The sequence below is a fragment of the Bufo gargarizans genome, chromosome 2, assembly GCF_014858855.1.
Source record: "Bufo gargarizans isolate SCDJY-AF-19 chromosome 2, ASM1485885v1, whole genome shotgun sequence".
In the NCBI taxonomy this organism is placed as follows: domain Eukaryota; kingdom Metazoa; phylum Chordata; class Amphibia; order Anura; family Bufonidae; genus Bufo; species Bufo gargarizans.
In genome coordinates this window covers 310,870,569-310,893,706 of record NC_058081.1, presented here as the reverse complement: position 1 = coordinate 310,893,706, position 23,138 = coordinate 310,870,569, and the positions used below count along the sequence as shown (strand labels likewise).

At 44.5% G+C, this 23,138-nt stretch overlaps 1 protein-coding gene across 1 annotated transcript in view; it reads left to right on the top strand.

The window, feature by feature from the left end:
* The window catches only part of GNS (glucosamine (N-acetyl)-6-sulfatase), a 41,978-nt gene that overhangs the window by 11,950 nt on the left and 6,890 nt on the right, over nucleotides 1-23,138 (top strand). Inside the window, exons 5-11 of the mRNA XM_044280485.1 lie at nucleotides 5,654-5,752; nucleotides 6,187-6,354; nucleotides 7,826-7,908; nucleotides 8,801-8,919; nucleotides 13,593-13,696; nucleotides 18,142-18,243; nucleotides 20,247-20,351. Of these exons, the coding sequence (XP_044136420.1) occupies nucleotides 5,654-5,752; nucleotides 6,187-6,354; nucleotides 7,826-7,908; nucleotides 8,801-8,919; nucleotides 13,593-13,696; nucleotides 18,142-18,243; nucleotides 20,247-20,351 (780 nt within the window). The remainder of the gene's footprint in view (nucleotides 1-5,653; nucleotides 5,753-6,186; nucleotides 6,355-7,825; nucleotides 7,909-8,800; nucleotides 8,920-13,592; nucleotides 13,697-18,141; nucleotides 18,244-20,246; nucleotides 20,352-23,138) is intronic.

Genomic DNA, 23,138 nt, shown 5'->3' with positions numbered 1-23,138 from the left:
TGGACACATCCCCCCCCCCCGCCGCGTCGTCCCTTCAGGACGGCGTGGCAGCAAAGAGCCCCCTACCCCCTGTTCAGGATGGCCGAGCGGAGACCCCGAACCACCCCCCTCAGGACGGCACAGCAGCCAAGACGCTCCCCCGTTCAGGATGGCCAAGGGGAGCAGAGTGTCAGCTGTAATACACAGCTGACAATCTGTTTGAAACGGCCGACATCGGTGCTGGCACCCATGTCAGCCGTTTAACCCCTTCCATGCCGTGGTCCTTGGGGCCAGCTGTATGGAAGGGGCTAACCATCGGGCCATGGTATATCTGAGCCTGATAAGGCTAAGTGTCATTGAAAATACACTGCAGTACACTATGCAGTGTATTATAGATCTGCAAGAACCAAGTGGGTCTGGGTCAAAAAAGCCACCACGGACCAAAACTAAGAGTCCATTCAAACGTCTGCATAAGGAGTCCGCATCCGTTCCTCAATTTTCAATGGGGCCACAAAACATTTGCACTTCCGTTCCGCGGCCCCACAAGAAAATAGAGCATGTCCTATTCTTGTCCGTAGCCACGGACAAAAATAGGCATTTCTATCATAGTGCCGGCTATGTGCGGTCCGCAAAATGTGGAACACATATAACCGGTGTCTGTGTTTTGCGGACCACAAAACTGTTGAGGACGTGTGAATGGACCCTTGTAATCCCCGTTTGAGACAGATACGGGGTCCCAGAAATCAGACTTCTATGACATATACTGTGGATATGTCATAAAAGTCCACCATGGGACTATCCCTTTAATGTAAATCTCCACGTCTGGAGCCACATTAAAGGGATTCTGTCACCTCGTTTTCGGTTATAGAGCCGCTAGCATGTTCACATTATACCTGTCCCATAAAGCTGTGTCCTTTTATTTTGTTTAAAAAATTATTTTAGAGATATATAAGCAGCCTGAGGGGCTGTACTAACCTTCCCGGTGTCCAGCCACGCCCCCCTGGGAAGGAGCCCAGCACCGCCTGTGTCCTCCGAATCCCCTCCTTTCGTCACAGTTAGATTGCCGTAATCTCGCGATGCGCAGTGCCGGTATAGTGTTCCTTCCCTGTGCTGGCATCAGCCTCAGGGAAGGAACTGCGCATGCGCGAGCTCGCGCATCACGAGATTACGGCAATCTAACTGTGAAGAAAGGAGGGGATTCGGAGGACACAGGCGGTGCTGGGCTCCTTCACAGGGGGGCGTGGCTGGGCACCAGGAAGGTTACTACAGCCCCTTGGGCACCTTACCAGGCTCATTTACATATCTCTAAAATCATTTTTTTAAACAAAATAAAAGGACACAGCCCTATAGGACAGGTATATTGCGGACATGCTAGCCGCGATCTAGCATGCATGTCTGCAGCTCTATAACTCAAAACAAGGTGACAGAATCCCTTTAATGTGGCTCCAGACGTGGAGATTCACATTAAAGGGATATTCCCATAGTGGACTTTTATGACATATCCACAGTATATGCCATAGAAGTCTGATAGATGCAGGTCCCACCTCTGGGACCCCCGTATCTGTCTCGAACGGGGATTAATTTGCAGGCTGCAGTGTATGGAGATGTGGCCAGTCATGTTTGGCTCTCTCCATCCATTTTTATCAGGGTTTTGAGGACAGCCGAGCAACTGCGCTATTCCATACAGAGGTATTAAGTTAATAAAAGTACACTTAATGGAGTAAGTTTTTATTTAATGGGGGGGGTGGGGGGGCATTCTATGTTTAGCATATGTTGGAGGTAGACTTGGGGAACGGTTTTGGGTCTAATGCAATGTGGACACAACATTGAATTGTTGAATTCTCCTTGTGGTTGACCCTATTTTAATCCACAAATTTTGTCTGTTCTGGTACATCCCTCAACTTTTTTTTCTTAAAAGGGTTTTCCAGGATTTTGATATTGATGACCTATCCTCAGGATAGGTAATCAATATCTGATAGGTGGGGGTCTGCACCCGGCACCCCCTGATCAGCTGGTTGAAGAGAAGGCCGCACCCCATGCAAGTGCAGCCTTCCCTTCATTGTTTACCTGCTCACTGTTGAAATCGCAGCGGTACTTGAATGGGAAAGACCCGTCCCATAGAAGTGAATGGGACGCTTGTAATTATACCTAATCACCGCTGATGTTGACGACGAGCAGATAAACGGTGAAGTGAAGGCTGTGCTACCACGGAGCACGGCCTTCTCTTCAACAGCTGATTGGGGGTCCCGGGTGTCTGACCCCCTCCAATCTGATATTGATGACCTGTCCTGAGGATAGGTCATCAATATTAAAATCCCAGAAAACCCCTTTAAAGGAGTCTTACAGTAGGGCTGCAGTAAACGATTATTTTAGTAATCTAGTATTCTACCGATTATTCTTACGATTAATCGAGTACTCTAATAAGAAAAAATGAATTAATAGACTGTTTAACTTTATAAAAACTCATTAGACCCCCTTCAATCAGTCCCCAACACCATTCGTTCCTCCCTGTGCGATCAGCCCTAGTGCCTTCAGCTCTCGCCCACCCCAGTGCCTTCAGCTCTCGCCCACCCCAGTGCCTTCAGCTCTCGCCCACCCCAGTGCCTTCAGCTCTCGCCCACCCCAGTGCCTTCAGCTCTCGCCCACCCCAGTGCCTTCAGCTCTCGCCCACCCCAGTGCCTTCAGCTCTCGCCCACCCCAGTGCCTTCAGCTCTCGCCCACCCCAGTGCCCAGCTGCAGCGCCAGTGAACTAAAATGTCCTGACGTCAGGATCCAAAGCAGCGTTATGCGAGCAGGCGGGTGGCCACGGAGCGTGAGTAATAGCAAGCTCTTCACTCGCACTCTGTGGTCACATGGCACAAACAAATCTTCGATTCGAGGATTTTTTTGTGTCGAGTTAATCGTTTATAATTCGAGTAATCGTTTCAGCCCTATTTTCCAGTAATATTGATTTTTAAGCAAGTGCTCGCGATCTGCCCCCACTGAAATAGAAGATTCATGTCTCCGCTGTCTCCATCTTCCGGTCTCTGCACTGTTTCAATCTGGCAGTGCATGTGCATTGTAACATGCCGCTTGGACCACATCACCACTGAAGCTAGTCATTGGCTGGAGCGGTGCATGTGACGGATGGAGAAAACAGGGGGCAGCGAGGAGCAGGTTAGTACGAATCTTTTATATCAGGAGACAGGCTGCAGGCTCTTGCTTAAAAATCGGCATTACAGGAAAATCCCTTTAATGCAAGAATATGTAAGGAAGCATACAAAGATTTGAGGCTTTCTCAACAGTGAGTGCTTCCTCCTCAGTGGGAAAGCCAAGAGATTTGAAGCATCTATTAAAAAGCCAAGAGAACGTTGTGTACCATTAGCACACGTGATTGCATTAGTGTTTGCTGTTCTTGAGCACAGCTTGGGGAATGACGCAGATTGACTTGCATCACACACTGATTTTCCGATTAAAGGCTTTTTGTTTTATTATTTATACATTGTTTCCTGCTATCATCGTCACTAGTGGAGTGGGGTGTTCTTGTCTTGCAGATCAGCCCCATTGTTTTGAATAGAACTGGACTGCAATATCAGAAGCAGCCAATAATATACTGGTGGCACAATTTCTTTTTTTCCATTATCTTAGTGGGGCAGTTTACTAAGGCCTCATGCACACGGCTGTGTTCCGCGGCTGAGAGCGGACCGTGGAAACCCGGCCGGGATTTCTGCTGACACCATGAGCGCATGGCGACATTAGTTGCTATGACGCCATGCGCTTCATGCAGCCGCTGCTGTACAGTAATACACTAGTATGGTGTATTACTGAATACACTAGTATTACTGTACAGCAGCGGCTGCATGAAGCGCACGGCGTCATAGCAACTAATGTCGCCATGCGCTCATGGTGTCAGCAGAAATCCCGGCCGGGTTTCCACGGTCCGCTCTCGGCCGTGTGCATGAGGCCTAATCCTGTAGACAGAACGGTCCTAAAGGCACCAAATGTATCTCCTACTGGGCGATATATTTGCCGCATGGTTAGACATTTTTGTAAACTTTACACCACCGACTGGTTGGCTTACTTTACGTTGCATATTGAACCACATCCTTTCTCAACAAGCCACACCCATCCTTCATAGACCACGTCTCTTGCCAGACGCAGCAGGAAAAGTGTCTAAGACGCATACTAAATGTGGCATACTGCATTCGCATTAGAATCCGGGTGCATTTTCTTTAAATTTCGGTAGTGGCTATTCAGCTAAGGCTACTTTCACACTTGCGGCAGTGTGATCCGGCGGGCAGTTCCGTCGTCGGAACTGGCCGCCGATTTGCCGCTGACTGAAAGCATTTGTGAGACGGATCCGGATGCGGATCCGTCTCACAAATGCATTGCAAGGACGGATCCGTCTGTCCGCTTGTCATGCGGACCGACGGATCCGTCTTGTACATTTTTCTCATTTTTACCGATCTGCGCATGCCGGAACGACTGATCCAGCATTCCAGTATTCTGAATGCCGGATCCGGCGCTAATACATTCCTATGGGAAAAAATGCCGGATCCGGCGTTCAGGCAAGTCTTCAGTTTTTTTCGCCGGAGAGAAAACCGTAGCATGCTGCGGTTTTCTCTTTTGCCTGATCAGTCAAAACGACTGAACTGAAGACATCCTGATGCAAACTGAATGGATTACTCTCCATTCAGAATGCATGGGGATATGCCTGATCAGTTCTTTTCCGGTATAGAGCCCCTATGCCGGAAAAGAAAAACGCAAGTGTGAAAGTACCCTAATGCATTCACATTGAAAACTGTGCTTAATATCTGGGTTGCCATGAGATTTCAAATCACAAGACAAATCTTTGTAGGAGAGGGGAAGATACATTGCTGAGATGGGTCATTAGTGAATACTACAGAACTATGTATAATGAATTCATTTACAGTATGGCAGCAGGTTGCACTGGTCTGGTCATTAGTCTGCACCATGTGTACGTAGTTGGATTTCATGTAATTCTAGGCTTATATGGCCCATACATTGGGTGAACAGAAACTCCGTTGGAATGAAGCCAAACTGTATGGGTGTGCCTGCTGGGAGGTGTAGATTGCTGTGGTTAAGGTGCCACTTATATGACTACTCATAGACCAGCTCTTCAGAGGACGCACGTACTTTAGGCTACTTTCACACTGGCGTTTTGGTTTCTGTTTGTGAGATCTGTTCAGGGCTCTCACAAGTGGTTCAAAACGGATCAGTTTTGTCCTAATACATTCTGAGCAGATCCTTTTCCATTCAGAATGCATCAGTTTGGTTCCGTTCCGCCTCTATTCCGCTTTGGAGGCGGACACCAAAACGCTGCTTGCAGCGTTTTGGTGTCCATCTGACGAAACTGAGCCAAACGGATCCGTCCTGGCACACAATGTAAGTCAATGGGGACGGATCCATTTTCACTTACAAATATGGCATAATAGAAAACTGATCCGTCCTCCATTGACTTTCAATGGTGTTCAAGACGGATCAGTTTTGGCTAATGTTAAAGATAATACAAACTGATCCGTTCTGAACGGATGCATGCGGTTGTATTATCTAAACGGATCAGTCTGTGCAGATCCATGAAGGATCCGCACCAAAAGTGAGCGTGAAAGTAGCCTAAGATAGCAGGAGGACCTCTTTAATACATAGTGTTTTTATTCTTTTTCTGTTCCCCTAGGAAAAAAATTCAAAGTACTACAACTATACCCTATCAGAAAATGGACGGGCGCGGAATTATGGCCAAAACTACAGTGTGGATTACCTGACGGATGTCTTGGTGAGAATTAATGCCTTTTCATTAGTTTTATTACAAATCAAAGGGGTTGTCCCATTAAGATAACTTATCTCCACAGGATAAGGGATGTGTCTGATCGTTGGGGCCCCAATCATGAGAACAAGGCCCATCGCCCCCATTTGATTGGGACAGCGGTAGGGCTGCCAGAGATAGCTGATCACTTGTATTCGGCTTTCTCCAGCAGTTTCGTACAGTAGAATGGAAAGGTCTGTTGCCTCTAAAAACAAAGTGCAGAAAAACACTAGCAAAAACTTGTATGTGAAAACACCCTCAATACGACTGAAACCGCTATGGAGGCTCCATCGGTAATGTGATGGTATTGGTTAAAGAGCTGACCACCATGTAGGTCGTTTGAGGATATAAACATTTAGATGTTGCATTATATACATTTTTGTATTATGTTTCTTTATTACTAGGCCAATATCTCCTTGGATTTTCTAAACTACAAATCAAATAATGAACCTTTCTTCATGATGATTGCCACTCCAGCCCCGCACTCTCCGTGGACAGCTGCTCCTCAATATGAAGGCTCTTTCCATGATGTCACTGCACCTAGGAACAGCAATTTCAATGTGCATGGCAAGGTTTGTGTCAACGGGAGCATGGGACCCATGAACAGGAGGCCAGGAATAATGTTTTGACTGTCCTTTATGCATCTATATCTCTGACTTTTACATTCCAAGGGTCGCTGAGCTAGCACAGGAGGCCAGATCCACAAGTATTTTCATGATGCAGGTTTTGGTTGGAGATTGGCTGCAGGTGTGGTTGCCATATATTGAATGATTATTTTGCTGGCGTTCTTTTAAATACCGTAAGTGAATGATAGGGGTGCTGTCAGTGTCCCACATGGATTGGTGGCATAAGAAAGCAAACTGTGACAATAATATGCTGTGGAAACTCTTGCAGCATTTAGGGTGGCTGCACACAACGTGGATTACATGTGTTTTTTCCCACATGGATTTTCGTGCTAAAAAAATGGAGCGTGGTACAGTACCAGAAGAAAAATCTCATGTACACTATGCTTTTTTTCTTGTGTGCAGAAACTGACCTGCTGTGTGGATTTTAAAATCTGCAGCATGTCAATTGTTACATTTTTTCTTGTGCGGATCTCAGTTTTCAAAGGAAGGGTGAAAAATCAGCATCAAATACGTGCCAAAAAACGCAATAAGGGTCCATTCACACGTCCGTAGAATGGGTCCGCATCCGTTCCGCAATTCTGCATAACGGCTGCGGACCCTGATCTTCCGGTCCGTGGCACCGGAAAAAAATAGAACATGTCCTATTCTTGTCCGCAATTGTGGACAAAAATAGGCAGTTCTATTGGGGTGCCGGCCGAGTGTATTGCGGATACGCAATACACTACGGACGTGTTAATGGACCCTAAATAGTTTGGATTTATGTGCGTTTTTTTTTTGTTTTTTTTTTTTTTTGTATGTGTTTTGGGGCGGATTTCATGCAGATTTTCTGCACGTAAATCTGCACCATGTGCAGCCGCTCTTATAGTGACCCCAAAGTGGATGGGATTTAGAAATGGTAATCAACAGTCTTCAGTAATATATTCTTACATAACTTGATACGGTATGGATCTGTTGTGGATCTCGCACAACCACAACAAAATCCATTTAATTTGGTGCAGATTTTCAATGGACCTGGCAGTGTGGGGTTGTACCCTACGAAACCAATCCGATATCTAAAGGTCCCTTTACACGTGACCATACAGCAGCAGATTGTCGGTAAGGAAGCATCAGCAGAGGAAACTGCTGCTATTACATGCAGCGATCTCCTCCACAGTATGGTGAGGAAATGCAGCGATTTTTGTGTCCGCATGAATAATCTATTCCTCTGTGAACGATCGTTTTGCTAGTTCATCGGGTAATTGGCGGGACTTTTACACCGCCAGATAATCGCTAAGGAACGTTCCTATGAACGCTCGTTATTGATTTTCTTGCAGATTCTCGGCCCTTGTAAAGGGCCCTTTACTTGTCTATGTACCATATGAAGTGGAAATTTTCTATTTTGCTTTTAATGAAAAAAATCTGATCTAATCTTTTCCAGGATAAACACTGGCTAATACGACAAGCCAAGACCCCTATGTCTAATACTTCCATACAGTTCCTGGACAATGCTTTTCGCAAGAGGTAGGCTATTATAGTATGGCCTTGCCTAATTTTTATTTATTTTTTGTCATGAGGAGAGAACTGACAGAAATGTCAAAAACTCATTGTACAGCTTCTATATGATGTAAAATAATATAATATTATTTTTTTTACATTTAGCCGAGGTCCAGGAAACTTGTTCACCTGAAATGAGCGAACCAAATGTAAAAACTGTGGTTCTTGATTACCCTCTATTACCCTTTATCAGTTGTAATACTTTATGCACTTTCCAATCTTTCACGCATTTTGATTGGAATAGGTAATTGATGATTCACAGGTACTATTAAGGGTGCCCGTACACCATATGGCCACAACAGGATCTGCATTTGGCTCACTGCTATTTACCGAGCCATATCTGTACAGTGGTCCCTCAAGGTATAATGGCCTCAGGAACTTACAGTAGTTTTTCCTAGGCCATCATATGTTGAAACTAGACTCAACGTACAATGACTCGGATCCAACGAATCAATATGGCCATTTCTATGGTAAAACAGTTGTATTGGTGGCTAGTAGATCTTTACAGTACAGTGCGGTACTACATGTCGAGTACTGCCCTCTGTCTGTACCAGGATGAGCTGCTCCTTTAGACACCAGGTGATGGAAGAAGCTCCTGCCCTCATCATAGACGGCTTCAAGCATCTATTACTGTTGTATGAATTTTATATTTAAGGAATTGTCTTTTTGTATTATGTTTCATAAATCTTTTTTTTCTCTGATCTTGGGATGAGCTTTTGAAGCTTTGGAACCAATTACTAGTTTTCCATAGATTTATTAATTCAGGTTACAATGGTTTTAAAATACAATGGCTGTCTTGGAACTAATTAATATTGTAACCTGAAGGATCACTGTCATTTCATTTTGTTGCTCTGAACAGGTGGCAAACTCTGCTCTCTGTAGATGACCTGGTGGAGAAACTCCTAAAGCAACTTCAGGCCCGTGGAGAACTGGATAACACCTTTATTTTCTTCACATCTGACAATGGATACCACACAGGTAACCTAATCAGTTCTGTCACGTTGGTCTCTCATACTGGAATTGTAAAAGGGGATTGGAATAATACTAATAAAATAATCTCGGCAGTCCAGCTAATGGTAGTCTAGAAATTCCAGTGATCCAATACAAAAACTAGATTTTTGTACTTACCTTAAAATTTGTTTCTCTTCCGTTCATTGGGGGACACAGGCATTGACCATGAGTATAGCTGTTGCCGCTATTAGGCAGACACTAGGCACACAAAGTGTAAGCTCTTCCCTCTTCAGCTATACCCTTCCTGCAGGGACCAAGCTAATCAGTTTAGTGCAAAAGCAGTAGGAGAAGCCAGACATAGTGTGATATTCCTATGTGCAAACCCAGAACCACACAGGCCCGAAAAGGCCCATAAACAAAAAACTGGGTGGGAGCTGTGTCCCCCAATGAACGGAAGAGAAACAGATTTTATGGTAAGTACAAAAATCAAGTTTTCTCATCCGTCTCATTGGGGGACACAAGCATTGACCATGGGATGTTCCAGAGCAGTCCCTGAGGGGGGTCTTAACTAGAGAAGCGTCTGAAAGATGCCGTCTGGATCTGGTGCGTATCTATCCCAGAGTATGGAGCAACTGTTCTCGAGGATGAGACTGGTCCGGACAAAATGTAGGAAGAATAATCTTCTCATTTAGATGGAATGTCGACACCACCTTCGGCAAAAAGGACTGCACATGGCGAAGGACCACCTTATCCTGATGGAGGATCAGGAAGGGCGACCGACATGACAGAGCTGCGAGTTCCGACACTCTACGGATAGAAGTAATTGAAACCAAAAAAAGACACCTTATAAGACAGGAAGCGCAGCGAGACCTGCTGCAAAGGCATAACCGGAGAAGATTGGAGAGCATTGAGCACTAGATTAAGATCCAATGGATGACGGAAGGGGGCGCAGCATGCGCCTTCCCCTGAGGCTTGCGTCCGTTAACACCCTCCAACCCCCGGAGAAATGAACGCCCAGATGTCAACATCGGAGAGGCCATCCACCATCTGAGGGCCCGGTGCACTGGGGCAAGGTGACTCATTGGCCGATCCAAGGAATCTGGGGAGCGATCCCAGCTGGACAGAATTGCTCTCTGAAGTGCTCTGTGTAGAACTGAGCATAGGGAACTGCTTCAAAGGCAGAAACCATGTACCCAGATCCCGCATGCAGCGACAAATGGGAATCGGAGCTTGCCACAAAAAATGAGCGAATCTGAAGATGGAGAGCGGATAGTTTTTCCGGACGCAAGAACACCTTGGCCTGACAAGTGTCCAGTACCATGTCCAGATAAGTCAATCGCTGCGATGGATAAATACAAGACTTCTGTCTGTTCACGATCCATCCAAAGTGCTCCAGGGTGTCCAAGACTATGCTCAGGCTATCTGCCGTCCCTTGGAATGACGGACCCTTCACCAGGATGTCGTCTAAGTAAGGGATCGCCATGATCCCCTGGCATGGAGCATGACTGCCGCCAGAACAAACGTACAGACCCTGGGAGCCGTGGCCAGGCCGAACGGGAGGGCCACAAACTGGTAGTGAAATGGACCCACTGCGAACCGGAGAAACCTCTGTTGACTGATGCATATGGGGACGTGAAGATAAGCGTCCTTGATGTCTATGGAGGACAGGTACTCCCCCAGTTCCATGGACGCATTGACCGAACTCAGTGACTCCATCCGGAATCCGCAGACTCAAAGGAAACTGTTGCGCGCGCCTTGAGGTCCAGAATGGGACAGACCGTCCCCTCTTTTTTGGGAACCACAAAGAGATTGGAGTAAAACCCCTAGAAACGGTCTTGCGCAGGAACCGGAGCTGCAGCAGCGTGTGAATTGCCAGAAAAAAATAATCTGCAGCCGACGACTGAAAAAAAACGGGGCGGAGGGGAGGACTTGAAGTCCTCTGCAATGACCTCCCTCACCCACGCATCTGAGATGTGAGCCAGCCAAACATGCCGAAACACTCACCCAAAAGGAGGGCGCCGGAAACCGCTCGTCATGCAGCGGAGCTCTTAGGGTTAGAGGACTTTGGAGCCCTGTTGACAGGAAGGCCGCGGCTTAAAGGAAGGCTTGCACTTCTGGCCTGCGGACGACTTATCGGACGCTCCCTTGGGGCCGGAAAAACTCAGAAAGGGACGAAAATAAAAAAAGGCTTCCGCTTTTTTGCCTTATTAGACCGCCCCCTGCTCTGTGGTAAATGGTTGCTCTTACCATCTGTGGCATACAAAATGATCTCATCCAGGCGCTTACCAAAAAGTCTGCTGCCGATAAAGGAGAGGGCCGTCGGGGTCCGCTTTGAAGCATTATCTGCCGCCCAGCAGGAGAGCCATAGGGTACGGCGAATAGCCACCAATAGGGCTGACGAGCGAGCCATAAACCTGGTCGCGTCTAAAGATGCTTCACAAATATATGCACTGGAATGTGAGAGCTGCACCACCACATCTGCAAGTTCCCCCGAGCGGACTCCTGAGTCGAGACCCTGACGTAAATTACTTGCCCACTCTCCCATAGCCTTGCTCACCCATGTAGAGGCAAACACCAGCTGCAGCGCTGTGCCCACTGCTTCAACGGCAGATTTTCGCTTCCAACAGGGAGGGGAGCCTGCAGGAGTAGGCCGCACAGAAACCAGGGCCTCAATTAATAATGGCCCCGGCTGCCCCAGCAGACGTGCCGTCCAGGAAGTGGCGCTCAGGAGGAAATTCCGCCCCCTCTCCCCTGCGCGTTCAGGAGGACGAGGACAGAGCAAGGAAGCGCTGCGTGTGCGGCCACACAGCAGGAGCAGCCCCCTGAGCCCTGCACCAGATACTATTTAAACATTTACCAGGCTCCCATAGTACAGGGTGACCACATGGGGAGGAGGAGAGGGTACTGGAGGGGGGGGGCACTGTGGGCAGTCTCCTACTCACCTGTCCTAAGTCTTCTGCCCCCCTGGCTCCAACCAGATCACCACCTTCTGTGTGCGACCTCTTGGTGAGGGACGCTACACCGGAAACAGAGGGGGCTTTCGCTGGGTTGTGGTAGCCGTGGTGATGCGCTTGCTGGCGGAAGACAGAGGTTTTTACAGGGACCTCTGGTCCTCCTTTTCTTCTAGAGAGCGGGAACGAGCAGGGGGTTTGGGTGACCCCTTGGTCTCCTGGGTGGGAGTGCAGGCAGTTTTTACCCGGACTGCCTGAAGCTTCCCGCTAGAAAAAAAGAGACAAAATTCGTAAATCAGCAGACCTGCAACACAGGAAAGTCTGCCTCCTACAGACACTAAGCTAAAACTGATTAGCTTGGTTCCTGCAGGAAGGGTATAGCTGAAGAGGGAGCGGCTTACACTTTGTGTGCTTATTGTCCGCCTCCTAGCGGCAACCGCTATACCCATGGTCAATGCCTGTGTCCCCAAATGAGACTGATGAGACACTAGATATGGAAGAATAGACTATTACGAGCTGAATTGTGGCTCATTTTCTGAAATTTTCAAGCTGATCTGATAAAGGGTGGCCCATGAAAAAGTAGCCCGCCTCCAGCGATAGTATGACAATATGAATGAGCAAGTACATTGTGTTTTTTCTTTTTTTTTTTTATTGCCCACAAGTCATAAAAGATGCTGAACATGGTCCCCATTCATGTCTATGCATCGCTGGGCACATCAAATTATGTTGGCTGATGCTGCTTGCAGCTCTTCAGCAGTGATGCTGCGGATAGTGTTTGATGTTTTCCTGGAGTTCCTCCAGGGTATATGGATTGTTAGCGAACACTTTCTGGTTGAGATTTTCTCACAGATAAAAATCACTCGTGGACAAGTTTGGGGAACGTGGTGGCCATAACCCCTTGCTCACAGTTCGCTCCTCCTTAAATAGTTCATGAACCAGTGCCAGTGAGTTCAGTGAGGTGCGGCATGTCGTCCCATCTTGTTGGAAAAAGCAGGACGTTTTTTCTTCTGCAGCATCACTGCTGAAGGGCTGCAAGCAGTATCGGCCAACATAGTCCGACGTGCCCAAAGATGCATAGATGTGAACGGGGACCACTTTCAGCATCTTTTATGACTTGTGGGTAATAAAAAAATAAAATAAAAATTATCCACATGCTTGTTCATTTTGTCATACTATTGCTAGAGGCAGACTACTTTTTCATATAGCTTTGCAAAGTTAAAACTAAAAGTTTTCAGGTGATTCATAATGCTAGTTGAAATCAGGTAATTTTGTCCAAAGTGGCTTACCGTATATCATGCATTGCCCCACTGAGTAAAAGGGGTTATCCAACCACTGAAATGATCCCCCATATGCCCGGGCCGCTCACTCACAATGTACTTTCCTCGCTCCCCGGCGCCCGCGATGCTAGGTAGGCTTGTCCCCCCCCCCCCCCCGACTCTGGATGTTTTCATCCGCACACGGGGAGAAGCAGCGGTGGCCGTGCAGGGACAAGGACCAACACTGGTACTGGGTAGCGAGGTATGTACATTGTGTGTGAGGGGCCCGGGCATATGGGGGGGGCATTTCGGGCGTCGGATAAGCTATGGATTATACAGTAAAGTAATAGATAATATAAGAAATACAATTTTTAAATCTAGTTGTTGACCCCTATATGATCCACTGTGAAGGTGACATGCTTTATTCCCTAAATGTTCTGTGAGCAGGGGTCATTGTATCTAATATACCATTTATTTCCTGTCTGTGTTGCAGGGCAGTTCTCCCTGCCAATCGATAAAAGGCAACTCTATGAGTTTGATATTAAAGTCCCATTACTTGTTCGGGGCCCGGGGGTGAAGCCTAACCAGACAAGCAAGGTAAATTAGGAGGACTAGAATAATAATAGTAATTAAGAGAAAGTGGATTTTGAAAAAAAAAATAAGCCAAAAGTTCCACAGAAGCATCAAAAACACTTTGTATGTAGGGCATTTTGCATATTGTACTATAGACATTTGTGAATTTAATGTGCATGTGTACCATACTTAATTGGAGCACGTCTATTTCTCTTTGACCCCCCTTCACCCCTGGAGGGTTGTTTTTGCGTTTTCACTTTTCACGCCCTGCCTTTCTGGGGCCACAACTTTTTTTTAATTTTTTCAGTTCAGATAGCCATAAGGGTTTTTTTGTGGGACAAGTTTGTAATTTCTAATGGTACCATTTAATATTACATACTAAGTAGTGGGAAGCTGGAAAAAAAATTCCAAATGGGGTGGGATTCAACAACAAAACTCAATCCCACCATAGTTTTATGGATTTTGTTTTTACGTTGTTCCCTATGTAGTAAATCTGATTCGTTAAAATAACTGAAATAAAGTGGCCTAAATGGGAGGAAATGCTCAAAAACCCCAAACACTGTAGCGTGTTTATAACCGGGGGAGCAATTCCTCCACATGTGATCCGTTGCTAGCGGCAATCCCCAGCAAAAAATGCATACAATGGAGGATGTCGGCAGCGGACCACATGCACCACAAAGGCATCCTACACAAGATGGGATAATGTGTGGATGCAAATATACAAATACATTGTAACTGATTCATCACCTTCATTCTCTAGGTCCGTACGATTACAGAAATACCACATTTGTATAATTTTCTTGCATTTTAATACTAGAAAAAAAAAAACTTGAAAAAAAAAATCACCATATTCTGACCCCTATAATTTTTTATAGTTATGGGTACAGAGCTGTGTGAGGGCTCATTTTTTTTTGTGGGGCGATCTGTATTTTTCATTGATACCATTTTGGGGTGTGTATGACTTTATGACCAGTTAACTTTTTTGGGGGAGGTGAAGAGACCCAAAAATGGAAATATATTCCATTATGACTTTTTTTCCCGTTGCTGTATGGGATAAATATTTTTATATTTTAGGCTACTTTCACACCTGTGTTCGGTGCGGTTCTGTCTTGTATCTGCACAGACGGATCCGCACCGATAATGCAAACGCTTGTATCCGTTCAGAACGGATCTGTCTATTTTGCTTATCTAATAAAAAGCGATTTCAAACAGAACAGATCCGTCTGGATTATTCTTTCAAAAAAAGTCTGTCAAAATGGAGCTGTCCTGACTTACATTGAAAGTCAATGGGGGACGGATCTGTTTTCAATTGCACCATATTGTGTCAGTGAAAACGGATCCGTCCCCATTGACTTACATTGTAAGTCAGGACGAATCCGTTTGGCTCTGCATCGTCAGGCGAACCTGCAAGCAGCGTTTTGGTGTCCGCCTCCAGAGCGGAATGGAGGCGCAACAGAGCCAAACTGATGCATTCTGAACGGATCCTTATCCATTCAGAATGCATTGGGGCTAAACTGATTCGTTTTGGGCCGCATGTGAGCGCCCTGAAACAGATCTCGCAAACAGCCCCAGAAACGCCAGTGTGAAAGTAGCCTTAATAGTTAAGGAGTTTTTGCACGCTGAGATGCCCATGATGTTTATTTTTTTTATTGTTTATTTTGATTTTGGAGAACAGCGGGGTGATTTAAAAAGTGTAAAAGTAAATTATAAAAATTCAAGAGTTCCCATAGGGAACTTGAACAAGCAATCATTAGATTGATTCTTTCATAGACTCTAATGCATTTCACTATGTTCCTATGGAGCCCTGCTACATGCAGGGTTAACATGCAGGGTCACCATTGGAACCTATCTGCAGCAGCCTTGGATCATTCAGGAGGACTGAGACTGCCGCACACACCATCCGGCTCCCCCAATCCCCACTAGGGGGGGCTGTTGCATGCCCAGGAGCACACGTATCCGGGTTGTTGAGTTCCCACATGCCATAGTAACATTTGACCACGTCATCTGAAGGGTTAAATGTGTGCGATCAACGCTTTCGTCAATCACATACATTTAGCCCTGGGTGTCTGCTTTTGGCAGGTACCTGATGGCTATTGCGCTCTCAAGAGCGTGCCATCTTTAAAGACTCACACATGTGCAGTTTATGTATAGTCTGGGCGGGAAGGGGTTAAAGGGGTTTTCTGGTACTTGCATATTGATGGCTTATCTTCAGGATAGGTCATCAATATCAGATCAGTGGGGTCCGACACCCTGTATTCCACCCATCAGTTGTTTTCAGACAGCCACTGGCGCCGGGAACTATACGGTGGAAGCAGGACTGTCCATTATGTAGCTTTGTCTTGTATGGGAGCTGAGCTTCAGTAACCCGGTAGGTCCACAATACAGTGCATGGGACCTTCTGCTTCTGGCTCCATCCACTGTAGTGGGGTGTCGGGTCTCATAGTTCACCAATTTGATACTAATGACATACTGAGGATAGGCTATAAGTATCAAAAACCTAGAAAACTCCTTTAACAAAGATAAAAAGAAACAAAATATGGTATGTCTCTTTCTTTGCACAGACATTATTACTATTACTACTTGTATCAGGCATCACAGTGGCTCAGGGGTTAGCGATGGGGTCCTGGTTTCGAATCAGACCAAGGACAACATCTGCATGGAGTTTGTATGTTCTTCCCATGTTTGTGTGGGTTTCCTCCCACACTCCAAAGACATACTGATCGGGAACTTAGATTGTGAGCCCCATTGGGGACGGTCAGTGATGAGCTCTGTGGAATATGTCAGCGCTATATAAATGCATAAATTAAATTAAATAAGTATAATATTAAAATGTATTTTAGTTGTAGTAAAGTGTACACCTGCTGGTGACTGGCACTATTCTGAAAAGTATAAGTATGGGTGCAAGGTTTAGATAAAGAGCTAAACGTGGAGACACAGAAGGCACTAGCTACAGGTTGCTATCGAGCACCATAGGGAGAGATTTATCAGAACTGGTGTAAAGAAAAACTGGCTTGGTCCTCCATAGCAACCAATTAGATTCCAGTTTTCATTTTCCAAAGGAGTTCTGAAAAATAAAAGGTGGAATCTGATTGGTTGCTATGGGCAACTAAGCCAGTTCTACTTGACACCAGTTCTGATAAATCTCCAGCATAGTGTGAAAATAGAGCTGCTTTTTATCTCTGCATTCTATCCGGTGTCAAGATCAACTGTTCTGAATCTTAAATAGTCTTACACTTACAAAACTGTGTTCCAAACGTAGACTAAATTGTATCTAGAAGACCTAGGTCATTTCACTAAAGGATAGGAAGTAATCATGTACTTGGTAGTGTCCAATTTACCTCATATTAGGGCTGGGCGATTTTGCCCAAAAAATAACATCTCAATTTTTATTTTTTTTTTTAACCCTATGGACGATTTATATAGGGGTTATTACATATACATAGACTAGCAGTGCAGGGGTTACTACACATATATAGATTGGCGGTGCAGAAGGAGGAAGCAGGGAGGCAGTCGTGCTGGCAGGCCAAATCAATGTGATGTTTCTGTAAAAAAAATTAAATAAAAATATTGTCCAAGCGAATTAATAAGATGAATTTGATTAATCTCCCAGCCCTACCTTACATGTATATTTTATGATGGCAGTTACTGTAGTTTATGTATCAGCCTTTTTTTTTTTTTTTTTTTTTTTTCTTTTTTTGTTTAGAACATGTCATTTCACTCCAAAAAATGGTTTATCAAGGTCTTGGGGTCCATTCACACGTCCGTATGTGTTTTGTGGATCCGCTAAACACGGACACTGGCAATGTGCATTCCATATTTTGCGGACCACATTGCCGCCACTCTCATAGAAAATGCCTTTTCTTGTCCGCAATGAAAAGCAGAGAAATTGAAATTTTTCATATTTAAGGTAAATAGTGTTGAGCGAACGTGTGTTTTAAGTTCGGCGTCTAAAGTTCGGGTTATCGAAGTATCCCATTATGGATACTTCGTCATCAAGTACACCCGGAAGAGAAGATGCCAGCGTCCGCCTCTCAGTGCGCCTGCGCCGACTGAATACCGTTACGGCGCAGGCGCGAGATCTTGATAGCAGACAGGGCTAGCCAGAGGACAATCGCGTTCGCTGACCCTGTCAATCAACATGCGGAGGGGGCGTCATTAGGATAGGAGGATGCGGCTGCTACCAGCAAGTAGCCGCCCTACTTGCTGGTAGCAAGGTAATTTACATATTATAAAAGTATGTTTTTAGCAGAATCTACTGGACCAAAATTATTAATTAAATTATGTATGAATAAATCGCAGTATAGGGATTATAAGTACACAAAAAAAAAAAAAATGTTTAGTGGGGTGACAGAAGCCCTTTAAGGTGAAAAGTGGCTTGATACTGAAGGGGTAAATGAAGGCCATGCCAAATGATGTTTATGTGCATCTCCTACCTGACTGTAAGCTGCCTGTTATTTCTTCTCTTTTAGGCACTTGTAGCAAACATTGATCTTGGTCCAACTATCTTGGAGATTGCCGGATATGACCTCAATAAGACCCAGATGGATGGGATGTCATACCTCCCCATTTTGGCAAGTAGAGGCATTTTCTTGTATTAAGCTAAATCTGGAAAACGGCAACTAATGCTGTAGTAGTGATACTCTTAATAAAGGGGGTAACGTGCTTCAGGAATGCTCAATGCACTTGTAATACTATGGCTCAGATTTACTTTTGTGGCTGTGATGAATTCTGGCATAATGATGCAATTAAGCCAAAAGAATAATCCACTGCACCTCACCCCCAAAGGGGCGTGGCTTAAGATGCGCCATTTCACATCAAAATTTTGTTGCATAGTGTCCTACTGTTTACAGTAAATACTATGGGGGGGATTTTATCATTGCCTTAACCACTTCCTGACCGCCCATTGACTATAAAGGCTGCTATGGAGGTCACTGTTAAGGGAGGAGGAGACTGTGGAGGCCACTATTAAAGGGGCAGCGGGGTACTGTGAGGTCACTGTTAAGGGAGCAGGGTACAGTAGAGGTCACTGTTAAGGGAGTGGGGTACTGTGGCAGTCACTTTTAAAGGGGCAGTCGCTGTGTAGGTCTCTGTAAAGGGGGGCCAGGAATGATGGAGGTCAGTTAAGGGGACTGTAACCTATGGTCAGTGTTAGGCCTCATGCACACGAGCAGTTTTATTTTTTTTCCGTTTACGGGCCATTTTCTTGCGTTCCGTATACAGAACCATTCATTTCAATGGGTCCACAAAAAAAACAGAATGTACTCCGTATGCATTCCGTTCCGTTGAAAGATAGAACATGTCCTATTATTGCCTGCAAATCACGTTCCGTGGCTCCATTCAAGTCAATGGGTCCGCAAAAAAACAAAATGGAACACATATGGAAATACATCCGTATGTCTTCCGTATCCGTTCAGTTTTTGCGGAACCATCTATTGAAAATGTTATGCCCAGACCAATTTTTTTCTATGTAATTACTGTATATGCCATACGGAAAAACAGAACAGAAACGCAACGGAAACAAAAAAAAACTGATCCGTGAAAAACGGACTGCAAAACACTGAAAAAGACACTAATAATGTTTTAAACAGTAAGTACATAAAAAAATTGGGCTGGGCTTAACATTTTCGATAGATGGTTCCACAAAATCAGAACGGATACAGAAGACATATGGATGCTTTCCATTTTTGTTTTTTTGCAGAAACATTGACTTGAATGGAGCCAAGGATTGTTATTTGCGGGCAATAATAGGACATGTTCTATCTTTGAACGGAAATGGAAGGCATACGGAGTACCTTCTGTTGTTTTTGCGGAACCATTGAAATGAATCCGCAAAAATGGAATGGAATGGAAACAGAAAAAAAAAAACACAATCGTGTGCAAGAGGCCTTACTGTGTTTCCATGGCTGTAGTGGTGACCTAGCCATATACTTCCCGTGAGAGATGCAGTCAATCATTGGTCTACGCATAGTACACTAAGGCCAGTGACTTTTTTTTATTATAATTCACCCCTTGCTTTGGCTTAAAAAAACTGCAGCAAAAGCGCGGCACATATGAAAACCTGCTTATACACGAATGCAAGTATTTTGAATCTTCAGAAAATCACCCTATTTAAGGCTACTTTCACACTAGCGTTTTTTTGTGGATCCATCATGGATCTGCAAAAAAACGCTTTGGTTACAATAATACAACCGCATGCATCCGTCATGAACGGAGTTGGTTGTATTATGTCTTATATAGCCAAGATGGATCCATCATGAACTCCATTTCTATTGTGTCAGAGAAAACGGATCCACATCCCGGGAAGGAAAGAAAAACACTGCAAGCAGCGTTTTTTTGTGTCCGCCTCCAGAGCGGAATGGAGACTGAACTGATGCAAACTGGTGCATTCTGAGACGATCTATATCCATTCAGAATGCATTAGGGCAAAACTGATTTCACAATTGGAAAGCCAAAACACCAGTGTAAAAGTAGCCTAAAGCGAATCCACAAAGTATATCGCTTCCAGTCATTTTACCTTCATTTTCAAAATGTTTAGGACTTGTTCTGAAAATATTTGCTTTTTTTTTTTTTTCAGAAAAACAGTAATGAAACCTGGAGAACAGATATTTTGGTTGAATATCAAGGTGAAAGTGTTAATCGTACTGATCCAGCATGCCCTGCGCTCGGCCCTGGAGTGTCTGTATGTACTGTAGCGTTTATGATCTTGTAAAACTATTCAGTGGATGATCTCTTGTGTTTCTGTCATGATATGGTGAAAAACAGTTTAGCACATCTTAATCAGAGGTCTGCTCCCACCTCTGCTAAAACTACTCTTTGTATAATTAGACTGACCACGGACATGAGATAATGGTATGGCAGAATCATCTTTAGTGTTAGGGTCCATTCCCACCGGCTGTTTGCATGCCGCAACCCCGACTTCAATGGGTCAGCGATCCTCGACATGGGGAAAAGGACGTGTCTTTGCCATGCAGCTGAACAGACCTAGAAGCATACAAAAGCCCTTCCATGTGCTTCCAGGTCTGTGCAGCTGCGCCAAAAAAGATGCCCCGTTCTTTGCTGCATCTTGCAGATCGTGGACCCATTGAAGTCAAAGGGTCCGCACCAGATCCACGCCCATGTGAATGTACCCTGAACAAATGATGGCAAACAGTCTCTTTAATCAATATCGAATTGTTATTGGCCGGTATTCTTCCATAACTGGATGTTTAGTAGCTGATGGCTTGCGTGTTCACTTAGAGAACCAATTGTTGTATCTGACAGGTAGCCGAAATCTCATTTCCATGGCCAGCCTAAAACAATAAATCATGTCCATAGATATTAAATTTGATTGGATTCCAAAGGACCTCAACTTATCCACATTTTGGAGTTGTATAACAATATGGTGACACACGGAGTCCCTGTGTAGCTACAGGGACTCCACATCTCACCATATGGTGCACTCAGCAATGCTTCTAGGGACAGAACGGCTACTTACTATGGCATACGAGTGAACTTAGCACAATTTTTCATTCTGTATGATTCTTATGGAATCAGACTTGGGAAAAATCTAAATTGGGTGTATATGGAGATACAGTATTTTCAGATGTTATGAGTTAGCTTAGCGGTCACAAATGTATGTCACTGGTCACTAAGTAATGTATGGAGAAGAATCGTGAGCTGAGCCCCATCCCTTGGAACATATTTGGAAGATGCTGGTCAGCTGTTGTGACCACCTGGGGCCTTGTGAGTGTCCCCAGAAGTGGCATATTTGGGTATCTATTAAATTCTGTCTCTGACAGAACTATTGCTTTTTATAGTACAAGCAATCAAATGATCTTGGGTTCAGTTCCCTAAAGGGACTAATAAGAACAGGAAAAATCTGCTGAATAAAGTAAAAAAAAAATATGTAATACCACCCTTACCACCAGATTTTTCAGATATTTTGCTGAAGCTCCGTTTGAGCTGTGGTAAAAGGGCTTAAAGGGGTTATCCATGACTAATGTAAAAAAAAAAAAAAAAAAAGGAATCGTATACCAAATCATAATCTCTTTCTAACAAAGCTAGAACCAGCCCTGTACCTCACATGGATCCAGAGATCTCCCCATTCATTGTTCTGCTACACTTATATCATGCTGACGGCTCAAGGGGAGTGTCTTTTCTGCTGCAGCTCAGGGGGTGTGTCCATGCTCTCCCTATCACAGCTCAGGAGGAAGGAGAAATAAAATAAAAACCAGGAGGTGGCGCTGTACAGATACAAATAACTCAGTGGCTATGCTAAATTTTTGATTACATGCAATTACAAAAGTATTCAGATCCAGGTGCTGGTTTGAAAATTGTAGAATATTTTTAACTGTTCTGCCCAAGCTGGACTCGGGCAGAAGTGGAAAGGAGGAGGGGGCTACTTTAGTTGCTGATCTCTCCTGATTGGTAGCAGCTAGAATACCTGGCTTTCATACAAGACCTAAATGACAGCATTAGCCCAAGATCAGCAGCAGATATCACTGTTAGAACTCGAGTTAGGAATAATCGCGGTAAAACCTGCTTTTACTTTTACTTTCGCTTTCAGCTACATTCACTGCATCTCAATTTCTGCATCTCAACATCTAACAATTTCAAATTTTCCATGTACTCGACATATTGCTGTAATTCTGGTATTGTTTGAATGTGCTTTTAAACAATACAAAGCCCAAACCAGAGATATGAGCAGCTTAAGCAGTTGCCCCCCTATCCCTACCCTTCAGTCTGGAGGGGAAGCATTTGCAGTGCTGATAGCCTGCAGGAAAAAAGGAAAAATATAAAAAATGTATAGAAATGTAGCATTAGCCTCATTGTACTGACCCACATAGTTATTTTTACCACACAGTTAACGCCATAGATAAATTCCACAAAATAATGTTAAAATTGCAGTTGTTTTTATTTCAACCCCTAAAAATAAAATAATTATTTACTACACTATGTATACCCCAAAAATGGTTCCTAAAAACCTACAACTGATCCTGCATTATTAAAAAAGTTTAAATTTAAAAGTTATGACTGCTGGAACACAAAGGGGATAATGTTATTGGTCCTTAAGGCTAAAATGAATTGTCACTATGGGGTTAAAAATGTAATTGTGTCCCCTGAGTTGTGCGCCATCAAGATCTACCGCAGAAAGGCATTTAAAATCTACACTAAGGCCTCTTGCACACGACAGTATGGCTTTTCAGTATTTTACGGAACAGCTGGCCCCTGATAGAACAGTACTATCCTTGTCCGTTATGCGGACAATAATAGGACATGTTCTATCTTTGAACAGAAAAACGGAAACGGAAGGTATACGGAGTACCTTTGTTTTTCTGCGGATCCATTGAAATGAATGGTTCCGTATACGGAACGCAAAAAACTGAAAGGATACAGGGAAAAAAAACATTTGTGTGCAAGAGGCCTAAAAAAGTGACATTTTTGGGAGGGTTTTTCCAATTTTACTGTGACTGTTAAAAGGTAAAGA